Here is a 17,152-nt window from a genome sequence, read left to right as displayed (position 1 = left end):
CTACCCAGAATCTTCAAATAGTCTTAAGCCCTTTCTAATCTTTCGCAAAATAATTCAAAGCAATTCCAAAGACGAAAAAAATGCTTCTACATACAGCGATTCCTGGAAAATCAGTATTCTTTTTATTTTTTCATTTTTGCAAACCAGCAGGTCTTTGTTACAAAGTAAAATGTCGTGCTCATTCCAATACATCAAACACAGAATAGACCTTTTAATTTTCTTTTCAACGCAAACCAGTCTTAATTGTATCTAGGAAAGTTACTCTTCAGTAGGCTCCGTAGAATCTGCCATTCTATACAGGTAGAAAAACCCGAAAAATTTAAGGAAAAAAGTGACGAATGTTTAGGCTTATGCACTTGCAAGAAAATCAAACGTGCAATTTTGTCAAGTTATTTGTAAAATTTAGCGCAATAAGGCAGACGAAGCAGTGGTTTCAGTGGTTTTAAACTGAAAACGCACCATAGACGAAGCAGTGGTTTCAGTGGTTTTAAACTGAAAACGCACCATATCCTGCATTCTCTTTCGTCAGACTCCAACATCACATTATAAATAATGACTAGTGGTAACCACAGGTTAGAAAGTGCGGGCCTCGATGCAGTTAAGAGAAGGTACTGGGAGGGAAGTGTTTTTTGTTAGTTTGGAAAATTACTTCAAGTCGAAGTTTTTGGGAAGTTTTCCAGAAGTTGGCAAAAAAAGATTCCTCGACTTCCTGTTTGAACAACACATTTTCAGATCCTTTCGCATTGTAACCGTTCATGATGGAAGAATAAATAAGTTAAGTCACCTCATTTCACGGCAATTTTTTCAACAGGTCACGAAAATTTTTCAGACAGTGTCGATAAATCACTGAACAAAAGAAAATTATTCCGAGTAAGGTCGAGTAACGCGTCACGCTTAAGTCACGACTGTTTTTTATCGTTTCCTATTGCCGCGAACCAATCAGATTTGTTTTTTTGATTGACAGTTTTACGAAGTGTAGACGAGCACGCGGTGTGAATTGAGATGTGATTTTCCTCCGTCGGCAAACTCGCTTTGTTGTCAGTGTTATAAGGAATTTCTCGAGAATAACCGTTGTTGGAATCATTCGCTTTGCCGTAGTTTATCTGTGATACAATCACAGCAGATCTTCTCAAAAGCAACACCTATAAAGCAACGTCTGCAAAACGTAATGTCTGCAAGACAGAAGCCTCGATCTAATGCGACAAACTGTTGATTTTTCGCATTCTTATCGCTCTTGGAGACAAGATTTTTCTCTTCCGGTGTTACGACAAACTGTCGTGATTGACACATTTTTGCATTCCGATCGTTCTTAGTGGAAGAACAAAATTTTAAACTTCCGGTTTGCAGATAGCATTTATAAAGGTGGCGCGCACGCGTAATACGCAATCCGCTGGTCACTGTCAAGATTAGGGTTGCGGGCCTCTCTTGGACCCGCAATAATGATAATGCATTTATTTATATTTTTGATTAGTTTTAATCACCCAGTTACTTTCAGTTTTTTTTTCAAATTTCTTATTTGCACTTGCTAACAAGCAAACAAGAAAATACAGAACGTTCTAATAGTCCACTGGTCTGATTTTCATCTCAGCTCTCTTAACAGAGTAGCCATATCCTCTCCAGGCTCCCCAGTTGACACCATCAGAGCCTGAGTGTTTTCCGTTATGATAGAAACCGTTCAGGTTGGAGGCGTTACACCCCCTATACCACCAGGCTCCTTTACGTATCACAGCACAGTTAGTGCTCCAGCTGTCATTATCCTGATCTTTTGTTGAGAAAGGAAGCCCACGATGATAAGAAAGAGAATCACCAGCAGTTCCTGAAAACGTAACACGAGAATTTGATTTTAAACGATGCAGAACTGACATACACGCCTTCCTACAAACAGGCTACAAACAGTTCGAAATATTGTTTTACTTTTATTTTAAAAAGTCACCACACAAAACCGAAATAAAACCTGCTACGACTTCTCTTATCATCGTCTTCATGTGTTCTGGATTACTTTCCTATAGCTAAAATACAGAACAACACAAATTCCAATATTTTATCGAATTTCCAGTGTTGTCTTTTTTTTTTATTTTAACTCCAGTTTTGATAATGTTTTGATCGCAGATTCAAGTCATAGTCATGGAAGTAAGTCATTACGTTTACATCACCTGGAATATCAAAAAATAGATCAACAATACAACTGTTTAAAAATCGGTAAAATTAACCTGAGTAAGTTCCAAGGCTCAGCTTATACTTAGTCTTCTCGCTCGTAACTGCAAACATGTCGTACTCGGCGTAAGCAGTTTTGCCTTCAGTGTCTTCCAGATCTACTCGAAGCCTGTTTTTCGTTGTTTTTGTCAGGCGGTTTATCTTATCCAGTCCCAGCCAAAACTCGCCATTCAGATTACCGAAGCCACGTTTGTAGTCGACCCAGTCGCGGTAGAAATTAACGGAGCCGTCCAGTCTCTTCTGGAGCACTGTCCATCCCCCACCGGCTGTTGTTTGGTCACAAAACACATCAAAGGCACCTGAACCATCAGGGTCGATTGTATAAACACCGCTGCTTGTTTTACCGGATTTGTACAACTCAGCGCAGTTCTTGGCTATTGGGGAGAACATGTCGAATTTAATTATCGCTGAATAAAATTAATGTCAAAGAAAAACAGCTGTTTGGGGAAGTTCTTTAAGCAATAAGTCCTCCTTGTGGGATTTGACGTAGCAGCTTTCTATCTGAAGTGTTCGAAAGTAACATGTTATCCCACACGTAAATTTCACGCACCACAAAAAGGAGAAAATATATTCTCAGCCCTAACCAACAAACCGATTTTACTTACCTTTTATAACAGCCATTTTGAGGATACCGATGTCATCTTGCACTTGGATGAGTTGCTTCTTCATTTCTTGAAGGATGCCTTCAATGTTGTCGTTGTTGCACTGCTTTGTGCCTGTAGAACTGACTGGGGTGCTATTAGCGCTACTTCCTGGCTTAGCTAAAGTTCCACTCGTCACAAACAACGCCAAGAACAGCAAACTGCAACGAAAACCCGAAGAAACACAAGTCATTGTGCGAATTTGATCAAAGCCCAACTTAACTGTAGTTAGCTTTGTCACGGACTGGTGAAAAAGCGGACGTGACTCATCTTTGGTATAACAAGGTGTTTGCGTCACTGAGTTCGGCGCAAGGCAATTTTCATGTTTTCGGATGCATCTATTATTGGACGATCTTTTGACAGCTTCAAAAATAGGGCCCCAATGGGTCCATGTGTTTTGCTGCTAGAGCAAAGTCTTAGGGAACATGTTGATGAAAGACAAGTGAGTCGAGATTGAAATCCAACGTCTTTTATTGTCTGTCACCTGTGTGCAGGTTAATAATTGCACTATATTGTAGTCACTTTGTGTTAATTCAATCCTGATAATTTTACTGATCAAAATTCAGAAATTATAAATAATCGCACGCGCACCGGCGTACAACAACAGAAAGACGGCGTTGAACGTAACGCAAAGTTCATTTTGAAAGCGAAAGTTTACAAATAATTATTATCATTCGTCAGTCATCCCTTCACGCATGAACACTCGTCGAATTTCAGTGTCTTCACAACAAGATCGGAAGATCGATAAGGACCAATTTTTGATTCTGCGAAAGTTCGTTTTCTTAAAGTTTTAGAAATTTGTGAAGTTGGAGGATTCACCGAGGACTGCGTAGCCGAAGATGCAGTGGCTCGCTGGACATCAAATTCTATTTTTCACGGCGTTTAATTAATCTTCACAAAATAAACATGTGGCGCCAGCGCGTCTGGCAGTCTAAAATTCATTTTTCAAAAAACTTTCCCTTTCCAGCTATTTTAGCGGGGCTTATACTATAGTACCTACCTGTCAGTCGTAGAAAAGCTGAAACTTAAGGATGAACTGTTTATTAAATGAAGACCGTATTATTTTTTAATAACTAGTAAACAAACTGGTCGCCACGCATTTAAACACGAACTGACGAATGTTGCATCTGATGCAGTGAATCTGGTGAATGAGAACTTCCTTTAATATTTCTTTGTTTTCGACGGTGTGCACCACTGAATAAGTTTCTTTCCCATTGTGATGTTACTAGTATTAATTCGTTTCTAGCTGTCTTTTATATAGCTCGAATACAGCTACAATTAGCGGTGCAGCCTACCAGCATGGTATATTCCTTTCCAGCTGTCTTTGCGTGACAAGTTACACGTTCATACATTTTATTTTAAAATATGAAGTTCAGAGTTAATACAGTACTAGTATGCCGTAGACAGTGTAGACAAGGTGAGGGTAAGTTTATTTTCAAAGCGAAAGTTTACAAACTGTGCACTAACCGGTCCTTTGGAGAAAATATTTATGACCTTCGGCGAGGTTCCAAGTCTTCGCTCTTTTCGTAAATGATGAAAACTGCAGAATAATTTTCTCATAAAACTGGAGTGGTCGCGCCACAGTTTGTTTTCTTTCCCAATGCGATATACTTTTAAATCGGTTTTCTGTTTTCCAACGTGTCCAACGTGGTTTGCGTTCGAATACTTTGGCCCGTAACTTCGAATGCGATCAGCGCTACGGTTCATTGGTTTCGATTTTGTTTGTTCATGGATTTGATTGACATCGGTAGTTCAGATTTCTCCTCTGTTACGGCACTTACACCTTACGGCACTTACGGCACAAACTTCAGCTCTCAATGTGTTTTGCTTGCAGCCCTTGCGGCTGCAGCAAAACACAAAAATGATGACAGCTTTGTAAAGAACAATGCTACCAACAAGAAAAAAACATTTTAACTTCTCTTTATGCAAAAAAGCCTATTTCTAATCTACCTACATGTATCTAAAGATTTTGCGTAGATCTAAAATTCGATCAAAAAATGTTTACTTTTCCTTCGAAAATGTGTTAAAAAGTGAATTTAAATGTTAAAACCTCGCCCGTAGTCTTTGTAATAATGGCATTCAAAACTCAACAAAATTAGCGTCTGCGATTTCCAGTAGCTGTTTGATTTAATTGAAGATGATTAACTAGTTGTTTTGTCCCGGCCAGTGAGAGTGACTCTATCTGTGGAACTTTGGTTTTAGGGGGTCTCTTTGTTAAGAGGGCCTTTGAACTTTGAATAGGAGGCCATGTACTATGCCAAACTTTGGACAGACTGCTTTTTTCCTGTAGGCTTTAACATCCACTTTCCACCGTAGATCGCAACGATATAAAAGGTTTCTATGTAAATCTTTATTTTTCAGCCTAAACTGGTCTACGCTTAATTTTTTTCAAACACGTCATATTTTTGGTCTTAGCATATTACGAAAAGTATGATCTGATGATTACAATTTTTCAAATAAAAGTTCCAAAGACCTGATATAAACCGAAACATTTTGGACACAGTGACGCGTACGGCAACTAACACACGTCCTTATTTCAAAAGAAAATTAAGCGGATGCTCAGTGTTGACCTTGTTATCTTTTACTCGGCTTTGAAAACCCCCAATTAACTCAAGCGAGTTCAATATTTTGGATGCTAACTATAGTTAAACATGAAGTAAGAGAAAAAATGCTCAGTCAAAAGAGTGATTACAGATCGCACTTAGTCAAAGTGACTTTGGAACTGAAGTAACTGACAGAAACACAGCTTAATTGGTTTTGTTTCATTCTTTACTTTCGGTTAAATGGCCAACTAGTGAATGTATTTTGAATTTTCTTGTTCATCTAAAATTCGAAAATTACTTTGAATATTGAGATTGTTGGCCAGCTGATGAATCAGTTGTTTTAATTCTGATTTGTTTTGAATCACTTTGAAGCAGGATGCGCGCTGGAGTTAACGACTGTTTTATTGTTTAGAATAAAATGTACCTTTACAACCCATCTCATCGAGTTCCCTAGATGGAAATTAATCGAAAAATAGTCCAAACAGAATATTTAATATCGACTTACAAGCGAGTTAGGATACTTTGAATATCGTTGAAACACTATTTTTGACATTCCACCTGACTGTGAATTCTCAATTCCGGTGTGCCACTGTTAAGGTCTGAAAACCCTCTAAACAAGTGCCTATGGCACGGACAAAATATAATAGTTTTTAAAATATTTAACACAACAGCAACTTACTGAGCTTTGACACCGCTACTGACATATTAAATACGAAGAACAGTCAATAATATAGATTGGTAGAAAGTGTAATTTTCGCTGAAGACGATCATTGAAACTAAACGGAGAATAATAATAATAAACGCAATAAACTGCCGAGTTTTAGTGCAAGCGGTATAAAACGTCCTGTGCTTAAACTATAAAACAGTTTTTTTCTACTGAAAGAATAAATAAATTATATGAATTATATGACATTTTTAAAAGCTAATGTTTGATTAACTATAACAGCACTTGTACTTCAGGCATTAAGACATTACATTTTTAATGTTGTTGTTCATGTTCACCAAGTGGCCGCACTCACTAAAAATAGTCTAACATGAATTGGTTTACATGTAATATACTCCAAAGACCAAAGACGCAACATTTTGTGCTTCCGTATATAAACCAAAAGTAGTTTCGAAGCTATACTGTCCTCAATATAAAGCTCTTCAAGTGCAAAAGACTAATAAAATTGCGCTAACTTGTACCTGAAAAGGCAACTAAAACATGCTCAGAACTCTATCACTGTACCATCCGTCTTCCAAAATAACATGAAGGGGGTTTTGTTATCTTTTAAAAATAGTTACTCGATGAAAATTGAACATACCATTTTTGCCGCATTTAAAACTGATATCTTTTCACATATTATTCTTTGCCAAAACAACCTGCAGTCGATTCGCATATTTAACGTGGCCTTTTGCTGATTTGATATGTAAATTGTTAACTAAAAACTGGCTTTCCTTCGTGATTTGGCTTTTAACTCTTTACTTGTACTCTTACTTCGCAGAAAGTTTCATCAACTTTTTGGATTTAAGTTTTGCTTTTAAACGCACCTTGAGTATCAGTCGCTTTATTTAATAAAGGACTGTGTTTGATCGATCTGGGCATGCACGCGTCTTTGTAACGCCGGACGCCTGCCAATTGAAAGAGTAGTATGCGCGACATTTTTTTAGCTGAAAAAAATCAAACTAACCAGTAAAATATCAGATACACGGCAATTTTCGAACGAAAGACAGATTTTCACTAACAATCAATACGTTGATTGATGTGGATTCTCTGCATATCAATTTGGGGAAGACAAAAGAGGTTGAAAAAAATAATGTCTGAAAACTTTGCCTGTTTAGCAATAGGGAGCCATTTCGTAATGTCCACGTAATCTTTGACTATTGATTGCAACAGAGAGACTTATAGATAAGGAAGTCATTTTGCCTTGGTCCTCTAGAATATAATTTCTAACGGCTTAAAAGTAATAACTGAATCATAAGAATATCATCAAACGAGAGTAACAAAACAATCCTTCAATATTTTGAGACATTATGAATCACTTCCGGTCCTCTTTTGTCAAGATCTTTAAACAAGTTCGCTTGTCGTCCTAAGAACAAAATATTTGAAAACACTTAAAACTGTTTAGAAATCGCATCCTTTCCATAAGATTCAAAATAACTGACAAAGTTTTTATTTGCGTAGCTGAGCAACGCCTCAGGCGAAATTGAAAAATATTTCTGCGCTAAAACCAAAAAACGGTATTAATCCTATCGGCTTGCTCCCGTTGCTGATATTTTCAGAAGTTAAATTTCAGTTTACAGTGTAGTAAAGGTTTATTTTGTGAAAGCTATACCAAGCTAGTAAAAAAACTTAAACGCGGACATGACTAATGAGCACAACTCGTCGCCTTTTCGTGTTTGGAATATTTAATCACAGCTTTTTTAATGCAAATTGAATCACACTCGCCGGCGTTTTTTTTTTCTTTTTTTTTTTTTTTTTTTTGCGGTTCGCGATCACCGAGTTTAACCTGGTTTACGTGTTTTGATTTAAGCTGATGACTAAAAGAAGATTTGTAGCTAGTGGCTGATGATTGAAGTTCACCAAGGAAAAATAATTTCGACAGCGTTTGAAAACTTGTTTTAAAGAAGGTGACTAATTTAGACTCCGTCGCCTTTCCTTCAACATATTTATTTTTCCAAACTTAATAAAATCAACAGCTTTCTTGTGGATTTAAGAAACCCTAGCTTCTCGATCAAGCAGGCTATTTCAATATTTCGGAGACTAAAGGAGAGTAAATCAGACGAGATAGCTGACAATAATTGACATAAAATTTAATATGAAAAAAGTGAATTCAGTTTGAAGATCAAAACAATTTACCTCAGTGAAGTTCACAAACACAACCACTGAATTCGACCCACATTGAACACTCAATTTTATCACGCGCAGTGAACATTTTAGAAATCAGTGAAACTGGACTTACCTTTAGGACGAGCCTTCAGGTCCGTGTTGCAATTCACTTGCTAGAAGCGGTTTAAAACACCTTGTCTAAGTTTGAATAGTCACAAACCCTGAAAAACGATGAATATGCAATCATATTATGAAGACGTCCCTTGAAGGAGCGGTGCCATGTGAGTGTACTGAATTCCCTATATCTCTCTCCGTTCTTGCTTGCAATTTTCCTCAAGAAACGTCTCTCATAAGAAGCTAGCGTGGATTAGAGAAAGGTAGCCCACAGATGTGTCACATATTTTTATTCAAATTTCTGTCTTTGTCTGAGCACACACAAAAGTGTTTTGATTACTTTGGAGCTGTGATGGCGTTTTTTAATATTGTTTTCACTGCATTTGGTTTGAGAATTAAAATAACTGATATCTGTTTGAAGATTAATGTTTTACATTTGCCATCACGTTACTTAAATAACCACATTTGTTTCGTTTCTTTCTTTATTCAAAAATACCTTCCAACTCAGAACTGATGACTGAATTAATTTGCAGAGGCGTGAAGAGAAATAGTTATGCAATTCCTGTATTTTTTAAAAGTAAAGGATTTTAGTGTTTTTTCTTTCATTTTAAAACGGCGATTTCACTTTTTACGCTTATTTTTTAACTCGGGATGCAAAACAGAAACTTCGTATTTAATCGACACGTTATCCATGAGCTGTTTTGAACCAAGTCAGCTGTGAAGTGACTTCATGGTCATGTCTGTTACTACAACACAACACCAGACCGGGTTTGTGCTGTACGACTAAAGGGTGCAACCAGTTGAAATCAAAAATGATTAATATGTCATTTTTTCTTGGTGTCCTATTTCGTAAAGTCTTTAACTGATGCTAAATTATGCAATAGTTATTAATAATGTGATGTGTCGAGATTTGCATAGCAGACTGCTGTCGACTTACTGAGAACACATTGTAATGTTTCTTTTGGACGAAAATTCAACCTTGAAACGCATTGAATGTTTTTCTCCTTTCTCTCTGATCGTCACGTGTCGAGTTAAAACAAATGTACCTGGAAACCACTTGCCTCTCTGCAGAATCTCACTCAATTGCCTATTTCTTTCGAGTTCAAAGCGTTGGTCCACGTCTTCTCAAGGGTGAATAAAAGTTTAGCAAAGTTTCGAGTTCTAAGCGTCGGTTTGTGTCTTCGCAAGCGTGAATAAAAAGTTTATAAAGTAGAGTTTGAGTTCAAAGCGTGGGTTCGCGTCTTCACAAGCGTGAATAAAAAGTTAAGAAACGTTTCGAGTTCAAAGCGTCGGTTCGTGTCTTCGCAAGCGTGAATAATTTTCGAAAACTTAAGGTGGCTCTGAAACCGCTTCGTAGAATTTATTAAAACTTTGCAGAAAGTTGTATCTTAGCATGTTGATCAATGTTCAATAATAAAACTCGTTTTTGAGTTATAAGTACTTAAAGCCAAAATTAAGGGTGTTTTAAACATGTCATACAGTTGCTATGGTAGCCAGTGACGTCAATAAAATTACCAAAATGTATTCATCAATCATTGGGCATTTATTTGATATCATTATTGTAACGCCAACTGATAAAAATTTGTTGTACTGACCCTTCAAAGTATAAGAGCTGGAAAGTGCTGAAAAGAGATACCAGCCACCTTAAAAAGAATCCAGTGTCAAGTTCACCAATGATAAAGACGATAAAGAAACCAGATACTTCAACCAAGATTCCCGGGAAAACAAAATGAACTGTTTCCCTCGAAACCAGTCATTAAGTGTTTATTGTTTAGCAAAATTTGCTTTCCTTGCTTGAATGCTAAGCTGTTATTATTAATTTTTACTTTCTTTGTATGTGTGTAGAGACCAATCCTTATGATAACAAGTCTGTGAATGACGCTCAGGGCGGTGATAGTGAAAGTGAATCAAGAGAAGGAAGAGACGCGGATCAAGATTCGTTTGTATGTGGATTTTTGTTGTCGTTGTTTTGTTATAATAATTCTAATATCCTTAATTAGTATAATTACACTATACTATACAGTAAAAACCCGCATGTAAGAACCTACTTTTTTCAGAGTTTGGCAAAGCAGGTTCTTGTATTATGGGGTACTTATTGACAGTTTAGGCTAAGTAGGTTCTTAATTAGGTTCTTAATTTCTACAGAGTAGACACTGTTGTTGATTATCAGAAAATAGTATAAAATCTGGTCTGTTCTTCAATATAAATATTTTTTAATGTACCCATGTTGCCAAAAGTCCAACAACATTAATTGATCAATGATACAGTACTGTATATAAAATGTATCTTTCCATCAAGAACTGTCAATATGGAAATACTGCCGGTTTTTGGTAAAAAAAAATATAAAAATTAAATAGTTAAACCCCACGTATAAGAACCTGTTGGAATTTGTTTGGCTAAACAGGTTCTTAAATTTTGGTGTATTAAAAAAGCAAATTTCTGCCAGAAGGTTCTTAAATCCCTAGGTTCTTACACGCGGGTTTTTACTGTACTATAATTACAGGATAGCGTTGTTGGCGCGCACTGATTGGCTTCTCAAACATGGGATATCCTTTGAACCCACCCATTAATTTTTGCGCGCGCTCATTGGACAAAACGCATCACGTGGTACAAAATCGGACGACGGGTATCAGCGAATATACCCCGTCTGATTTGATATCCGTCGCCCGATTTTGTTTTCAAGCTCAAAACAAACGAACGAAGCCACCCTATGCAATTCAAACTTTCAAGAAATCACAGAGTTAAAAAATCACGTAAACCAATCAACTTACATTTGTTTCAGCCGAGCTTATTACGTAGGTTTTTTCCTATAAATTTACTGGCGTTGAAGCGCGTTGTAGAAATTAATCGGAGGGTTATAAAATAAATAAACCCCTTTCTGGCTTGCTGGTGTATTGGAGAATAATGCCCTTGGCTGAAAGATTGTCTTCAAAATTTCACAGTTGCCCTCGAAGCTTCGCTTCTCGGCCAACTGTTCATTTTTCGACAATCTTTCAGCCTCGGGCATTATCCTCCAATATACCAGCCGCCTGAAGGGGTTTATTTACTAACTATTTACCTCCAAGCAACTCGCGTGCGAAAACATTTAGGGCCGATTATTTAAACGAGGTTTAGAGTGCTGCTAAGAACGTCGTGGTCTAGACCGCGATTTAGCCTACGATTCCAATTATTCAAACAACGTTTATCTTATTCGTGTCTGGACACAGGTTAACCGTCGACTAACGAACAATGGCAAGTTAGACCTGCTCCTGAGTAGGTTTAAACGTTGTTTAATCGTTTATTTTTACTGTTCCTTGCCCATTAGAATCATCTAAATTCTTGATTTGTCTTTTTATGTGCTTTCTGAATCTCTCAGCTGGATTAAAGTGATATTTGATTCCATTTGTTTTTCATTTCCTTTACAAGCGCAGGTAAAATTGTTTGAAAATATTTCCGCACAGCTCTATACTGCATTATGTATGCAGTCCTTTTATTAAAAGAAAACAGCAGCAAGACAATAATATTCCTTTGGGAGTAGCACAGATGCATGGTCTCCAAACAATAGCTACACTTGTTAGACGGTGTCTAAACGTTGTCTTCGTAAACTCCGGCTCATCGGCGTTTAAATAATGCAATTTAGTCTCCGGTTAGCCATGGATTATGGGGTCGTCGTCTAAACCTCGATTTAGCCTTAAACAACATCTAACTTAGGCTTCCTTTAAATAATCGGCCCTTATTGTTGACAGGAATTTTCGAGTTAAAAGTAATCCTTTTTGGGTTATATTATCTCACTGTTTTAGTATATAATAAAACAACTGTTCACTTCAGTGTCGGTGGCCATAGCCCTTCTCCACTTCGGTGAATAGTTAACTATTCGCGGACTCCGATGTGAAAAGTCGCTTTAGTATATACTAAGCAAGTGAATAGCCGGAAGAACTGAAGAAAGAGTAGATTACTGCAAAACAGAACGCTGGAAATAGTCTGAGTAAAGCTTTCGCGTTATGTACAAACCAGTGAATATTATAACTGTTATTCCATGAAATGTCTTTTTTCACGCGCGCGATTGCTCTTAAAGTGCCACGTGACGCAGCCAAAACGGGAATATCCGACGTTTTCTCCCGGCTAAGCGATAATTCCAAGGTTCCAATATTGTCATTTTATCCTCGCATGTTCAGTGTTTGTGAAACTGTAAATTTCTTTGTTTTAAAAATCACCCCGTGTTACATGTTTTAGCAGACTTGACTTTATTTCAGAACACATGGAAGTTATAAAATAATGAACTTTCTCGACAGGATCTTCCCACGACTGTCGAAGAACTGGACAGTTTCCGCGAAGCCCAGCGTCTTCTCCAGAATCAACTGCTGGAGAAGCACTCCATGTTGTTGAAAGCTGTGGCCAGACAGAAAGAACAGCTGAAGGAAATCCAACAGCACATGATTCTGAACCTACAATCACAACTTTATGTTGATCCAGTAAAGCTTCAAGAAAAATGCTCGGGTTACTTTGAGAAAAACAAGAACTTGTCCGAGAGAAACGAGGAACAGGAGCAGGCCTTGGAATCTATTAGTCGCACACTCGAAGCGCAGATTCAGACCGCCGAACGCCGGTACCAGCGCAATTTTAAGGTGCTGATGGACAAGAGAACAGAGGAGCAGAAGAATCCGAGTGAAGCGAGCACTTCACAAGGGTCGGACGATTACGTGGAGACAGCGCTAAGAGGACAACAGCAAGCACAGCTTGAGAGCGACGATATTGTTGTGGAAGACATTAGCTCCTTGCACCAAAAGCAGCAACGCGAATTACAAGCACAGCAAACTTCATCCCCTCTTCAGTTGATACCAGTAGACACTCAGCTTGATATTCAACAGCAGGTTGACATCGAAGAAGTGCAAAGTAACACAACGATGTTAAAGCGAAGCGCGATCAGCCCGGCAAACCAGGGAAATCAAAAGGTTAGTCGGGTTGAATCGGATTCGAATCTATGGCAGCAGTCGTACTCGACGGGCACTCGACCGGAGCAACAGCTGCAACAACAACAACAGCAACAAGCCATCGCAGCGACGCCACGGTCGTGGGAACCCAGCACTGCTGGTCAAATGGTGACAAATCAAGGCTTTGTACAAGCGTTCCCTGGGTTGAACGACCGTGGTTTAGTCACCGCTTCAACCAAAGTTACTACAACTCCTTTACTGGCGCCTCGAGAGCTTGGTATACGGCCCCAACAGTCCGCGCGCGGACAAGAAACTGTTCAGCCCCAATCCGCCTATTCACTCGGATCTACCGACTCGGGGCAGGCCGTTCTGCAGCAGTTTTCTGCATCACCACAAGTGAACGCTCCGATGCTTGGAGGGAACATGCCCGTGGCAGGGCAAGGCGCTGGTACTTTCCGAGGGTCAACCGAGCTAAACGCTTTGGGTTTTGCTGTGCCACAAGTCGAAACAGCGACGTCTAACGTTTTTGAACAACAACAGCCGCAACAAGGCTCGCAGATGAACGCGTCTGTAACGCAATTCATTGAGCAATTCTTGACGAACTCTTCGCAAAACCAGCAAATCCTGCAAGTTTTATTGACTGTGCTCTCCGCGCTTCAGAGTCAGCCGCAAGTGGCGGCGTCATTAATAACATTGTTAAAACAGATCCAAGGAAATCAACAACCACCGCCGGGTGCACCTCTCTTGCCTGCCCAGCCCACTGCACCGCAATTTACGGTCGGGTCCACCAGCCAGGGTCAAAGCACGTCACAGCTTCGTACCACGCTGCCGACTCCGTATCCTTACGGCAATGAGGCAGCTTTCCAGCAGCAGCAACAGCAGCTGCAGCAGCAGCAGCCTGTACGGCTGCAGAATCAACAAAGACCTCCACCACCACCACCACCACCACAACAACAACAGCAACAACAAAGATCGCGCGCGATACATCAGCTTCAACAGCAACCTCGGCGGGACACCACGGGATTGGGGATGACCCGCGTGAGTTCCACCACTACAAGTTACAGTGTTGCATTACAACAACAACAACAGCAACAACAACAACAACAGCAACAACAACAAGGACAACAGAACCTTCAGCAACAGCTTTTAAGAAGCACGTCATTAAACAACGTGGCGGGCTCTCAAATTCCTTCGTCCACGAGCACGTCGTCGACAAATTACATGTCTTACGACAGTATGCCTTCGACGTCAACAGGGTCTCCCTCAGTACCTACGCGCAATCTCACGCCGTCGGAGAAAAAGAAAACCTCCAAGTCGAAGGGCGACTATTTCTCGAACTTTACGTCAGATGAACTGCGCGCCATGTTGTTGGATTCGACGGGAGGAGGATTATCTAGCAACGAAAGCGCTGCGAATTCGCCTGCGACCAAGCAGGACAAAAAACTGGAGGATGAGGAACTTCTTTATAATCCACTTCTTACGCAACAACAACAGCTGTTGGCATTACATCAGGTTTGTGTTTTCAAGATTACCTTACAGTCAACTCTCTCTAAAACGGACACCGTCGAGACCGGCTCCAAAAGATCTTAGAGAGGTATCCGTCTTATAGGGAGTTTGGTTACAGTAGAATGACTGAGAAAACGGTCAGGGACGGGATCAACTCCAGGTGTCTGTCTTAAAGAGGTGTCCGTTAAGAGAGAGTTGACTGTATTTTCTATTTTGTGATGCTATTCGCTAATCTTTGTTGTCACGGATGCTATCCCAATATTGAGGCTCCGTGTTGTTGTTGATTTTTTTTTTCGCCTGTCATCCACCCTGATACGATCAAAAACCCTCATCGTTTTCATCGAACGCATTCATTTGAGTGTTCAGAGATCCCCTTGGGCCCCCCCCTGGGGCGTTATAGGAAAAAAAAAACCGGGAAAAAGTTAAGAAATAACCCTATTACGGACCCGCAACGGGCACTAAACGACGCCCCGAGCGTGCCGCTTTAACGAGAGTTGACTGTAGAGGCATTTAAAAACGGAGCCCTATTGTATCAGTGTGGGGCCTGGCATTTGGAAGAGAGGGGTGTGGAGATAGATTGTTAAATTGATACCACTAAAAGGCTTGAAGATCTGGAAATGATTAATAGAAAATTGTATTATTATTTTAAACCGCTCAGTAGTAGAACGCTGTCGTAAAGTCGTGTTTGTTTGTTTAATTTTTAAGCCCACAGTATTTTCGTGTTGCAGGTATATCGGACTACGTATTTTGGTCAATGAGCAAGATTAATACTTCTACGAAACTTGAAATCGTAATCACAATAATACAATCAACCTCAGAATTTAGAGATGGACCATTAGAAACAACCGGAGGTGGGGGTGGGGTGCGGGGGGGGGGGGGGGATGTCTTCTCGGGGAAAAAAATCCTGCAAGGGAAACTTGTCTTAAAATAATTCCTGCAAGCGGTTGTTCCTAAAATTCAAGCAACGAAAGAAAACAAATCCTGCAGACAAGTAGGCCTAAAAACATTTTTGCACTGAAAAATTTTTACCCACCCCCCCCCCCCTCTCCAGTTGTTTTTAATGGTCCGTCCCTTAGCTCACGATTATACCTTTTTCATATCAAGTTTTATAGCATGTAATTGACGCTTTTCCTTGCTGCTTCCAGGAGCAACGGCGGCAACTTCTTGTTCAGCAGCAAGAGCAGCGCTTGTTAATGTTTGAAGAGCAAAGAAGGAGGGAGGTGGCCGGGCAACAGCAGCAGCAGCAGCAGGCAGCAGCCTCACCTGCCTCTTCTACCTACAGCACGGGTGGACTCCGCGCCATGCTGTCTGATGACCCCCAGGAGGGAAGCTCACGACAAACAAGTAATGCAAACAATCGCCTACTAAGTAGCCTATAATGCAGGCGTATTTTAGCGAGCAGGCGCATTTTGTTGGTCGAGCGCCATGTGGAATTCGAAATCGGGAGAGGCTTCTGGAGAAATGAACAAAGCGTCCTAGGGAGAAGGAGTGAGGCTGAATGAAGAGGGTGGGGAAGGGGATGTTTTTTTTCTCCTCTTGCACCCCGCCCTCTCTTTGGCAAAATATAGTAATTTACTTGAGGGGAAAAAATTTGGGGGGTTAGGTGCACTTTAATATCGGGGTATTGTTCGTCTGCAACGCAGGCTACACTTTACTAATAGCTCAAACGATCAATAAAATTGATAGTTGACGCCATTAGCGTGCTAATGCCGTCAGCTATCAATTGATAGTTGACGTCTTTTGCGTAATACGATGTCATGTGTTTGTTCCTATTTATAGGTGACCAAAATGTCCAAGATAATGGGGCGTCATTTTCAGGATGGTCAGAATCTAATTACAGCTTAGGCGAAGCTGATGAGCAGGTTTTGAGCCTGTTACTTGCCGAGTCGACCTTCGATCCTCTCTTGGACAATATAGACTGGGGCGATGACTCGTACACGGGAGATATTAACCTAAACCCAGATTAGCTCCTATCTCACGCAGCAAACGTCTGCTGGCTGCGCCGTCCGAGCTAACCAAAGATGGCGGATAAACCGTGAGGGTCAAGCGCTAGGAATCATGGGACATGAAGGCAACCGGGCAAGATGAGTAGGCTGGGGAAGAATAAACTCAAACACAGGAGCCGTTATAGCATTACAGTCTACGCTGAAGTTCAATTCGCCGAATGTTTCTTTTAACGCGCAATTTCCAATTTTATTCACAAACACTTTCTATGAATCTTTCAATATCGCTCGCAAGAGACCACTTTTCTGTTATGTTATTGCGTTTTCGGGTATTTTTGTAGTTCTGTAACACGTGATAATTCAACAGTAGATGTACCACGTGACCAATTTTGACCAATGTGCCCAATGCAAAACGTATTCAAACACGTTATTCAAACGAAGATGTTCTTCACAAAATACAGTAGATGTTTGA

At 39.9% G+C, this 17,152-nt stretch overlaps 2 protein-coding genes across 2 annotated transcripts in view; one reads left to right on the top strand and one right to left on the bottom strand.

Moving 5' to 3' along the window:
- Nucleotides 1–17,152, top strand: part of LOC144654285 (uncharacterized) — a 38,701-nt gene extending 21,549 nt beyond the window's left edge. Inside the window, exons 12-15 of the mRNA XM_078514384.1 lie at nt 10,167–10,264; nt 12,593–14,743; nt 15,883–16,081; nt 16,517–17,152. Of these exons, the coding sequence (XP_078370510.1) occupies nt 10,167–10,264; nt 12,593–14,743; nt 15,883–16,081; nt 16,517–16,704 (2,636 nt within the window). The 3' untranslated portion in view covers nt 16,705–17,152. The remainder of the gene's footprint in view (nt 1–10,166; nt 10,265–12,592; nt 14,744–15,882; nt 16,082–16,516) is intronic.
- LOC144654403 (microfibril-associated glycoprotein 4-like) lies at nt 1,557–3,061 on the bottom strand. The gene is made up of 3 exons (XM_078514547.1): nt 2,820–3,061; nt 2,211–2,588; nt 1,557–1,816 (listed from the first exon to the last, which is right to left on the bottom strand). The coding sequence occupies exons 1-3, from the start codon at nt 3,046–3,048 to the stop codon at nt 1,557–1,559; spliced, it is 867 nt and encodes a 288-aa protein (XP_078370673.1). The 5' UTR covers nt 3,049–3,061.

The sequence above is a fragment of the Oculina patagonica genome, chromosome 5, assembly GCF_052425735.1.
Source record: "Oculina patagonica isolate OP01 chromosome 5, crgOcupat, whole genome shotgun sequence".
NCBI classification, from domain to species: domain Eukaryota; kingdom Metazoa; phylum Cnidaria; class Anthozoa; order Scleractinia; family Oculinidae; genus Oculina; species Oculina patagonica.
Note: the sequence above shows the minus strand (reverse complement) of the source record. Positions and strands in the feature narration are given on the sequence as shown.

Coding starts and splice junctions, on each gene's coding strand:
- LOC144654403 (XM_078514547.1), bottom strand. CDS start 3,048: ATGACTTGTGTTTCTTCGGGTTTTCGTTGCAGTTTGCTGTTCTTGGCG. Junction 2,589..2,819: donor CAAAATGGCTGTTATAAAAG/GTAAGTAAAATC, acceptor TCTCCCCAATAG/CCAAGAACTGCGCTGAGTTG. Junction 1,817..2,210: donor GAGCCTTGGAACTTACTCAG/GTTAATTTTACC, acceptor TTACGTTTTCAG/GAACTGCTGGTGATTCTCTT.